Source organism: Hetaerina americana, unplaced genomic scaffold (genome assembly GCF_022747635.1).
Source record: "Hetaerina americana unplaced genomic scaffold, ioHetAmer1.1.p SCAF_24, whole genome shotgun sequence".
Taxonomy (NCBI): Eukaryota; Metazoa; Arthropoda; class Insecta; order Odonata; family Calopterygidae; genus Hetaerina; species Hetaerina americana.
Genome location: NW_027286808.1, coordinates 1,462,094 through 1,472,598, shown reverse-complemented (window position 1 = coordinate 1,472,598; position 10,505 = coordinate 1,462,094). Strand labels below are relative to the sequence as shown.

At 36.4% G+C, this 10,505-nt stretch overlaps 1 protein-coding gene across 1 annotated transcript; it reads right to left on the bottom strand.

The window, feature by feature from the left end:
- Positions 1 to 4,729: 4,729 nt before the first annotated feature.
- SmD1 (small ribonucleoprotein particle protein SmD1) lies at positions 4,730 to 10,416 on the bottom strand. The gene is made up of 4 exons (XM_071586645.1): positions 10,309 to 10,416; positions 9,973 to 10,049; positions 9,682 to 9,879; positions 4,730 to 5,207 (listed from the first exon to the last, which is right to left on the bottom strand). Exons 1-4 carry the CDS (start codon positions 10,320 to 10,322, stop codon positions 5,137 to 5,139), a joined length of 360 nt encoding a protein of 119 aa, XP_071442746.1. The 5' UTR covers positions 10,323 to 10,416; the 3' UTR covers positions 4,730 to 5,136.
- Between the last annotated feature and the right edge of the window lie 89 nt (positions 10,417 to 10,505).

Sequence of the window (10,505 nt, the reverse complement as noted above, 5' to 3'; positions counted from 1 at the left end):
ATAGACATTGTCAGGTGGCACACAAGTCCCAAATAATTGCAAAAGATAGTACATAAAACCAGACTTCAAAACACAAATCTCTTTAACAAAACAAGTGAATCCCCATCCCATTTACAGCCATTAATCAGCAAGAAAAAAAAAGATAAATTTAAAATAAAATTAAGCTATTACATATAATACATTACACCACACATCAATCAAATTATTACATATATACCTCACATCTATTCTTAAAAGTATACACTCTGTTAGGAAAGGGCTCGAATATTTTTGCAGGTAAGGTGTTCCACTCAACAATTGTTCTATTTAGAAAAGAAAATTTTTTTTTATTTGTTCTCTGTGCCCGGCATTTTATCTTAAATTTGTGATCATTTCTGCCTATAAAATTTGGGTTCCCCGCCTCTTTCCTGAGATCTGCCCAAGCTTTCTCCCCCTTCAGAATTCGGAACATTCCACAAAGTCTGCTTACTTTCCTTCTAGTTTCTAGAGGTTCCCAGCCCAACGTTTCTAGCATGTCAGACACACTCTCCATCCTCCTATGCTTCCCTAGAACATATCGGGCAGCCTTTCTTTGCACCTTTTCCAGTTTTTTAATATGACCTTCTTCATGAGGGTCCCATACAAGAGAAGCGTACTCTAAAATTGGTCTTACTAGGGTCTGATAAGCCTTCTCCTTGGTTGCTCTAACACTCCCTTTGAGGTTTCTCATTACCCAATGAAGAGTTTTGAAAGCTTTCTAATAGATGTACTCCACATTTAGCCCCCACCCTAAGTCCTTAGTTAAATGTACACCTAAGTATTTGACAGTATCACTTCTAGGAATGACATTTTCTGAGAATTTATATTCCCTATTGTTTCCATTTACCTTATTGCTAAAAGTGATGGATTTGCATTTGCTAACATTAATATCCATCCCATTTTTTGTCGCCCAATCTGCCATTTTATTAATGTCCCTTTGAAGTTTGTCACGGTCTCTGTCATTTTCGACTTTCCTGTAGATAATAAAGTCGTCTGCAAAAAGTCTAATCTGAGAATTAATATTTTTTGGGAGATCATTTATATATATTAAAAACAAGAGCGGGCCAAGTACGCTTCCTTGTGGGACTCCCGATGTTACCCTTGCTTTTTCAGAATACACTTCTCCTAATTTGACCCTTTGTGTTCGACCTTCCATGAAATTTCTGACCCAAGAGATTACTCTTCCATCTGAGTGTAGTGGCAATTGGCCCATCTTAAGCATTAAGCGATCGTGGTCAACTTTGTCAAAGGCTTTTGACAGGTCGACTATTATAGCATCCACCTCTATTCCCGCATCCATAGCATCGAACATTTCTTGGCAGAACCCTAATAGCTGAGTTTCGCAAGAGTGCCCTTTTCTAAAACCGTATTGGCGACTATACAACCAATTCTCACTCTCCCACAAGTCCCAGAGATAATCAGCCATTATCTTTTCTAATAGCTTGCATACAACTGATGTCAAGCTTACCGGTCTATAATTATCAACTAGTGCCTTATCTCCTCCTTTGAAAATTGGCGTAACATATGCCTCCTTCCAAGCATTTGGCAGGGCATTATTGTTTAAGGTAACATTGAATAAATGATTTATATAATTTGAAACTACACTACCACCCAATTTAAGCAAGTCAATTGAGATACCATCTGTCCCTTTTGATTTATTTGCCCTCATTTTCATAATTTTTTTATAAATTTCTGCGCTCGTCGTTTTAATACTTTTGGTATTTAATATTTTTTCGCCTCCTTGTTGACTCAGAGATGAATCTACAGGATCCTTTTTATTTACCATAACCTTAAATACACTTGCATACCAATTATTAAACGCATTAGCCTTTTCCTTATCATCAACGATTAGTGTCCCATCCTCTTTTTTTAAAGCTGTTATGTTTTCCCTGTTGTCTTATACCCTGTTGGCTAATGCCGACGCCGGGTTTCTCTCCACCCTTCATCCTTTCCTGTCCATCCCCTATGGCGCAAATGACCTTAGGTGTCGGTCGCCTCCCCTAAAAACTACTACTACTCCAAAAAGGGCCATTGGTTTATGCAGGTAGTCTTAACCATCATAATTTTCTCTCTTCATGTATCAAACAGAAAAAGATAAAATCATAATAAATTGTTGACCACAATCAATTTAATTGAATCAAAAGTAACCTGGTAATCATGCATTCTTGGTTTCATTTAATATTTCAGAAAGACTTTGGATATGGGTATAAATAAATATGGCTATTTCTATGAAATTTTAACAAAAGTTTCTCAAAATAAGTTTGGAAAGGGAAATAAACAAAATGGGTAGGAGTTGAGAGATTTAGGTAACCTCATTGGAGACTTAGTGAGGCTACCATTGAATTAGAGTTGTACAAAGTAATATGTCAACCAAATAATCTACTAAAGTCTAACATCTTGATGAATGTGGCTTTATCTATGTGACTCAGTGGGAGCAACCATGAAGTTAACATACAAATGTACTATAAAATATAATGTTGCTCAATAGAACAGCACACTAACTCTTTTCAATGTAAATTTAATGTAGATGAAGAAATACAGAGGGTTTTAAAAGTCCAAATTAGAAATTTTTGAGTTAACATCATTTTGTCTTGACAAGATTTTATATTTCATATTATTTCCTGTGAAAATGTATATTTTAAAGTATCGAATGAAATGAGATGCGTAATGATTGATATTTTGCGTTAATTTGGGAATTATAAGTGCCTAGGCCAACAGGCATTTTAATAACTATTTCAAAGTATAAAATTCAGTTTATGTATTTCCCTATAGCCAAATTTCTATGTTGGATGCTAGATGACAGGAATCAAGTGAAAACAATAAAGGCATCATTAGAATGATAATTCAAATTTTGATGCCGAGTGCCCCTTGCTTTGGAATATTTTATGGTGATTAATTAAACTATTTCTAATTTTTTATACAGTCCTTGGAGAGGCTGGTGGAGTGCAAGAAAAATTTAAATGAAAGGTACATCACTGTAATTGCACACACCTTTCATTTCAATATGTTGTGTAAATGCCATGAAGTTGACTGAGACAATAAATTTGCAGAAAAAGTGCTAATTTCAAGGATGACAATGGTTTACCATGATTTTATGGCACTTAATTTCTTTCCCGAGGGAGCATTCAATGGCACTGAATGAAATGAGAAATTCAACATGAGAATACCACTGCTTGATCCATATGGTAGCCAATTTTTTCAAACGTATCAATGCGGGATGATGCAAGAATGGTGCCCTGGAAAAGAAGAAGAATTTGGTTTAAGGGGAAAGGGAGTGATTAGGGAAGCTGAGACAGTAGGGGAAGTAATAACTATTAGAAGAAAAGGAAACAAAAATGAGACAGAGGGCACTCGTTACTTTTCAGTGAAGTGACAAAAGAAAAGTTAATAAAAATTTTATGATTGCCGCAAAGGAAGAAGCATGGTAGTGATGAATGCAAACGAAAAAAAAACTTCATCATGATGGGCACAGATGCATGAGAGCATTAAAGAAAAACAATTAGAGGAATAATGCTTCAAGAGATTGACAGTGAGCATTGTTCAACTTGACTGATTGGGCCATGATGTGCCCAACTGCCTTTCTCATCACTAAAACTGATGTTGTAGCATGCCCTAGATTTTCTATTATTGTTGTGCTCTAGATTAATAGTCTTGAGCATAACAATGCATGCTTAACGTTCTTAATTTATTTGTCTTTGATACTATGCTTGCATTACAATGATTTTCAATCTCCAATGCGGAGTAGTTTTCCTTTCATCTTATTCTTTTAAAATCATAGAAATATTGATTGAAAGAGGACATGGTAGTATAATGGACTGAAGCACTACCCTGGATATAGGTTGAAATCCAAGTCAAGGTAAGTGATAGTATCACTCTCAAATTTTATGGGGTTATGGAGAATGTTTACAGTTATGGAGTGCATTTGGGAGTAATTTTTGCCACTAGGCCTTAGTGATCATAAAAAATATTTCTTAGGTTGGTGGGTAGTACATATGTACTAGGGGCAGCCAAATGGAGACAGAACACCCGCCATAACACAGTCTGCTAAAAGCCAGCTTTTTATGTATTGATACTGCAATTGCTGTGATAGGAGAACTTCATTGTGGCAACTCACAGGCACATACAGTTGTTGGGTTATGTCCTTTTTGGTACGCAGACTGGTTGTTGTAGGGGGTGTTTGATTTTCATTTTACTGCCCCTGATATACAAATACATGACCATGGAGAAATTGATGACTGAGTGAGGCAATTGCTTTGTTACACAAATTTAAAAAAAATAAGGAATAGTCATAGCTAATCCTTGAGATTTGTGTGGTAAATTGTCTTCGCTCATTAGAAATAAGATTACTTTCTGGAGTAAATGATGAAGTTGTGCATATTCGGATCCAATATAATGATTAAGAAAGATATGACAGCAGTTGAAGCTTTTTTTCTGTTACTTGTCAAGAGATCCTTGGGCATGGGTGGACTATGGGATGGCATTTTTGGCCAGAAAAAATTAATGAACATGTGATGTCCAAATTTTTTATAATATCAATGATAAGGAATAACATCTTCTTCCGATCAACCTTTTCATTAATTTTTAACTTCATAAAAGTGGCAATTCTTTGCGATATAAATAAATAGATATTTTCCCAACTATATCATCACCACTTCAATAAACTCCAAGGAGATTTATTTGAATTCAATAGAAAAGACAGGTTTGCATTCACTCTCTATTAATAGCATTTATTAAAAAAAACATTTACACTGCCATTGGCTAATCCTGAGTTACAGGACATCATTACAGTAATGAAAATACAAAAACCTAAATTCGGTGCATATGAAAAGTTTTCATATGCCTTTCAAAATGTCACATCTTCCCTGCTGTGTCCTAGAATTATAAGACATACCACATGAAGAATTATTGGAAAACAGGTTTTCTTCCACTTAAAGAAAAGTCTCTCAATAAAATATTTTTCCTTCAATGACAACTTCAAAGCTTAAGTGGTCACACATCACTGAAATGTTCCAGTTTTCAAATATAATGCCTGAATGGCAAACTTTGAATGCGAAGTATCTTCCATAGGAAACCATTTCCTGAACCACATTTAAGTTTGTCCCACAATACACAGTTGCACTATCGACGACCTCGGCCTCTTCCTCTGCCTCTACCCCTTCCTCTGCCTCTTCCACGACCTCTTCCAGCTCCTGGAAAAAAATTATTTATTTCACATAATATACTCATACAAAACAATTAACAGCTAAGGGTAGCTGTGCAGCAACATCCTTGTCCGTCAACCCAGGTATCTCAATTTTGATTTCAGTACAGGGGGGATTTCCACACACCCCTTAAGATTAATTAGTTTAACCAGATGGATGAGCTACAAGGGTCATACAGAGAAATCCCCCCTTAGTGCTTCTCAGCCAGACAAAAATGTCTGAAAAGGGTTAATTAAAACACTATGTAACAAACTAAGTACATATATATTCTATTGTTTCAGGCTTCACTTCGTGAAAGTAATTGATATCCATTATTAAAATAGAAAGAAAGACTCGTACTTTTCCACAGATTTTATTATACGGTACAACGCGTTTTACTGACTTGGGAATTATTCCCATACCCCTCCCCACTCCTCTCCGAGAAATTAGCCTGGAAATGGTCAAAACAATCCATCAACGCACCTGCGAGCCCCCACCCCCCTCAAATCCTTCCAACCCTCCCCGCCCCCACTCTGTCCTGAGGGTATATATGCTTGCTCTGTCTGTTTTGCAAATTTGTACCTGATGATGCCGCAAGTCGGTGAAACGCGTTGTACCGTATAATAAAATCTGTGGAAAAGTACGAGTCTTTCTTTCTATTTTAATAATGGAAACTAAGTACAATTCAGGTATCAAACACGATCAACTACATATCTACCAACTTCAAGGATTGAAATGAATTGCAGAGACATGTACTTCTGAGTAATGAACACAGATGTGCCTTTGTAACCTGAAGAGAAAATAAGTTCCATGGACCCTGATACAGTCAAGTGACTTTAAGACCTCAGGGGACAGTCTGGCTCACTAAGGTAAAAAAAATTGAATTACACAAACAATTTACTTTCATTGTTACACCATTCACCTACTTGGTGCTTGTACTTACTCTGAAGACATGATCAATTTTATTAATTCCTTGGTTGCCCATGGTTAGGAAATACTCAATGCACTGCTATATCAGTGCCTATGACACATTATTTAAATGAAATGAAGAATATTACTTATTAAAATCTTACTACTCCACAAATCAAAAGAGTATTTTTTCAATTAGCATGTTACTCCACAAACCAAAAGGGTATTTTTTTCAATTAGCATGTTAATTTAAATCATAAAACCCTAATAGAAGATATACCACATATCTAGATAAAGTATTGTAGAAGATATGGGACCTGATCTTGCTAAGGAGGAAAAAATGATAATTTAAGAGGCCAGTAAACTTAAACAGCAATAAATATGATATTTCACCAATATATAAACTCCTTTAGTTCATTTCCTCCCACTTTAATGTTTAATTAAGCTTTCCTACTTCTTGGGAATCTCATTGCTTCTGTTTTCCGTACCCCTTGCATTGTTCCTGTAACGCATTCAATAATAACTGCAATCCCTTGGCCATCTGACGCACCATTGCTTGGTCATTAGTAAACCTGAAATCTACATCAACACCCTGCGCACCATCAAAAAGGTGTCTGGCAGGGGGTGCAACACCAGGAGGAAAGGGTAAGGCATGAGGGTGTTAAGGTTTTTCAAATTGGTGGGAAGCCTACAAAAAATATATATATAACCTCACGCAGCCCCTACCTTTTCGGTTAATACTTATTGTGTCGAACTGACTCCTGGGGGATTTCGACTTCAAGCATTCTGAACTCGTCATTCTTGGAAAAAATGACATTATAAACATGTCAGTCTTGCAGTCTCCCTACCTAATCTTATTTTCGTGTTCCCTCTGACCGTAATACGTTGGGGTTTGTATTATATTCTTGATGTCATCAGTAAGGGACCCATCTTTAAATGTTTTAATAAGTTTAATCTATATTATAAACGCCACTGTGTAAGGGAATTCCGCCCTAAATTTTCTAGCAAAGTAGTTACACTACTATGCTGGTCATAACAATGTTTAACAAATCCAGCCCCCCTCTGCTTAACTCGATCTAATTCCGAAATCAAATTTATCTTTTGAGGATCCCATATACTGGCAGCATACTCTAGGTGGGGCCTGACTAGGGCAAGAAACTTCACTTTTTCGTCGCATTTACCTAACACTCTCTTTACAAATCCCAATTTTTTATTGGCACGACGGCATATTTCTCAGATGTGCTTTCCCCAGGACAGATTGTGAGTGAGTAATTAATACCCAAGTATATAAAGGAATCTACCCTTGCGATTTCAGTTTGTTTCAATTTGTAACTTTAATGGGAGGGAATTACCTTTTTCCCAAAAATGTATTAATGTGCATTTTTTCAAATTTAATTCCAATTGTCATGTGTTGCACTAAATCTGAATTGATGGACCCAAACTGACTCGATCATCTTGCCATTCAATTTACCAAGCTCAAGCCCTTCTTATGCCACCCTTAACCTCAGCATGTATTTTGAAATATACCTGTAATAATGGTCAAACCAGTCTCACTATCTTTCCTATTATAGCCCATACCCATTCTCCCTCCACTATCTTTACTGGCCTCACATAACTCATATTCAAGTTTCAAATCACCTACCCCTCCAGTTAACTCTGATATTCTATAAAATTTCCATTTACTTAATCCACTCAACATGGTTGACTACTTTTAAAAAACTTGAAGCATACACGTCCTGATTACACTCCACTTACTTTCTCATTACCGCAATGGGATCCTGGATTCCTCTCCTCTTTCTAAAGCCAATAATCTTTGCTTTGACAGTTTTGCCTGATAGACAGGTACAACTGATGATTCTAAAAACTACTCCCAACATATCCATGTGCACATATGTGCATGGCAAAAATCCTGCATTCGGTGCTCATAATGTTGACTTTTCGACAAAACCGGTCACTTCAAATAAAGTTAAGTGAAACTTACAGCTTTTATTTTTCAAATTTTATCATGAATTTTCATAATGTTGAGCCAAGAACCAAAGAACTCAAAATTAACTTTATTGCATGTGAAATTAAGGCCAAATGGGGATCAAATTGAGATAAATGTTCTGGCAAAATTCCTTCTTCACACTCCTAATCCATTGGAATTATAAGCTGCATTTCATGACAAACATTATGACCGTAACCGACATTGGCAAACTGGAACCTCTGTGAGTAGATTACACTGTTTCTACATCAATATGGAACTCTTTTGATGGAGTAAATTGATTAGAATTGATGAATGGATTGTTGAAAATAGGAGCAGATTGGAGGAATAGAGTCAGAATGGGTAGTGTTGGGGAGAGGAGTAAGATGAGGTTGTCCATTATTACCTGTGCTGGTCAACATATATGCGGAGGAAATTATTAAAGAGGCATGGGAAGAACTGGAGATCGATATAAAAGACAGTGGGGAATTCGTAAATTCAATTAGGTTTATGGATGATCAAGTTTTAGTTTACCAGTCAGCCAAGATTTTGCGAACTCTTCAAAGTACATTGGGAAGTCAGTGCCATAGGTATGAATAAAATAAATGTAAACAAGAGTAATGTGAATTCCAAGAAACTGCACAAAATGTCACAATATTAACTTGTTACGGAGTCATCTGCTAAGAGTGCATTGTTTCCCAGAAAGATAAAGGATAAGTTAAACTTTAAAATAGGAGGGTAAAAACAGTGGAACAGTTTACCGATCTCAGAAATGTTCAGGACCAACATGGTCAATGTAGTAGGGACCTAAGATATAGAATTGCATTAGGCAAAGAAGCTTCCAAAATGAGGAGGGAGTTGATGATAGAGACTTTGAGTAAGGATGTTAAAAAAAAGGCTAGGAAAAACCTTCCAATGTGGGTGTGGAGAAGGATGGAAAGGATGAAGTGAACGGAAAGGAAATCAACCGAGGGTGTCCTACATATGATGGTTGAGGATAGAGGTCTGCTGGTAGAAATCCAAAGGAGGCTAGAAAAAATAGATGCAGAGCATTCTGATTGGTGATGTAATGTTGAAGACTCGATAGAGAGGATGTTAAGCTACAGAGGAAGTATGCGATATTGAAGATGGACCTTAAGTATGGTTGGACTTAACTAAATTAATCCCACAACTATATTCAAACATTGATAGCGTGTATTCCACATTGCATTTTAATTGCGAATAAATAATTTTATTCTTGAACATTTATTAAGTCTGGAAAAAACCGATTCGCCAAAGTATTCATGCACAACCACAGTGCTACGGCCAACTAACACCAGCTACAACAAAGAAGTGCAAGTTTCTCAACAAATAAGATTTCCTCTCAAGGTTAGAAAATTTACGTCGCATGAGTACACTGCCATGAGTACAAAACAGACGTAATAGATACCACATGTAATAGTTTACTTCAAGAAAATTGAGACTTAATTCATCGACCTATTGGTATGCATAACAGACGACCATTATTTAATACACACGTTTCGCGTACTTAACAAAGCTAACACCATGAAATACCATTCACTGTACAAATACTGTGCGTAAGTGATGAAAAAAGTGTCAACATTTGATTACCTCTGGCGGCTTCCTTTTTCTTTGCCTTAGCCTTCGGTGTGTCATCAATGAGAAGGGTTTCTAGGGGCAAAGAATCAGGGAGAATAAAGTATCTGATGTTGTTTCCACGAATACTCAATGTCTCCAACGGCACAGGATCCCTATTTTTAATCGTCATCTTCACTGCTTTCAGATGGGTATTCATTGCGACATCAACACCTGAACGTTTCAAAGTAAATGTAATTCAAATTGAAATATTCTCCATAGCTCTCAAAGTATTCAATTAATTATAACAAAAAATGTAATACATACCGGTAATGGTCCCGTGGACTTGTGTTCCATTTTTCAACTCGATCGTTACCGTTTCGTGGCTCAAACGCATAAGAAACCTGTTGACAAAGAGAAATTTAATTATAATGCTTACCGTTGGCATATTACCTAAACTTTGTTTGGAACGGATATATGAGCAACGTTTCCATTTTGCCTAAGCACACATTAATCGCTACAAGAAAAATGACTACGAAATTTATCAAATGACAAAGTGCGGCTCATTATTTAAATGAATGGCGAAGAAATTTGGCACTTATGAAGGAATTATTATTTTCATTCAAGAATAATTTACAGCAAATACATCACCGGAACACTCACCTCACGAGTTTCATTTTGAATAAGAACTTAATTTACAATTTAACGAATCATTCACAGAATTATTCTTCAAAATGGAGTACCAGGCCAAGAAGCGGCTTTTGCTACCGGAAGTATTTCATTTGTTTTCTCTACCGGAAACTAATCGTGCTTTTCGTTCTTGTCGATTGAAATACACGGGCCGAGATACATTGGTGTCG

What these genes read in the sequence shown, in the direction of transcription:
- SmD1 (XM_071586645.1), bottom strand. An exon ending in AGTCCACGGGACCATTACCG is followed by an intron (nt 9,880 to 9,972) that starts GTATGTATTACA and finishes TGAAACGTTCAG; the next exon opens with GTGTTGATGTCGCAATGAAT. An exon ending in GAAAAAGGAAGCCGCCAGAG is followed by an intron (nt 5,208 to 9,681) that starts GTAATCAAATGT and finishes ATTTTTTTCCAG; the next exon opens with GAGCTGGAAGAGGTCGTGGA.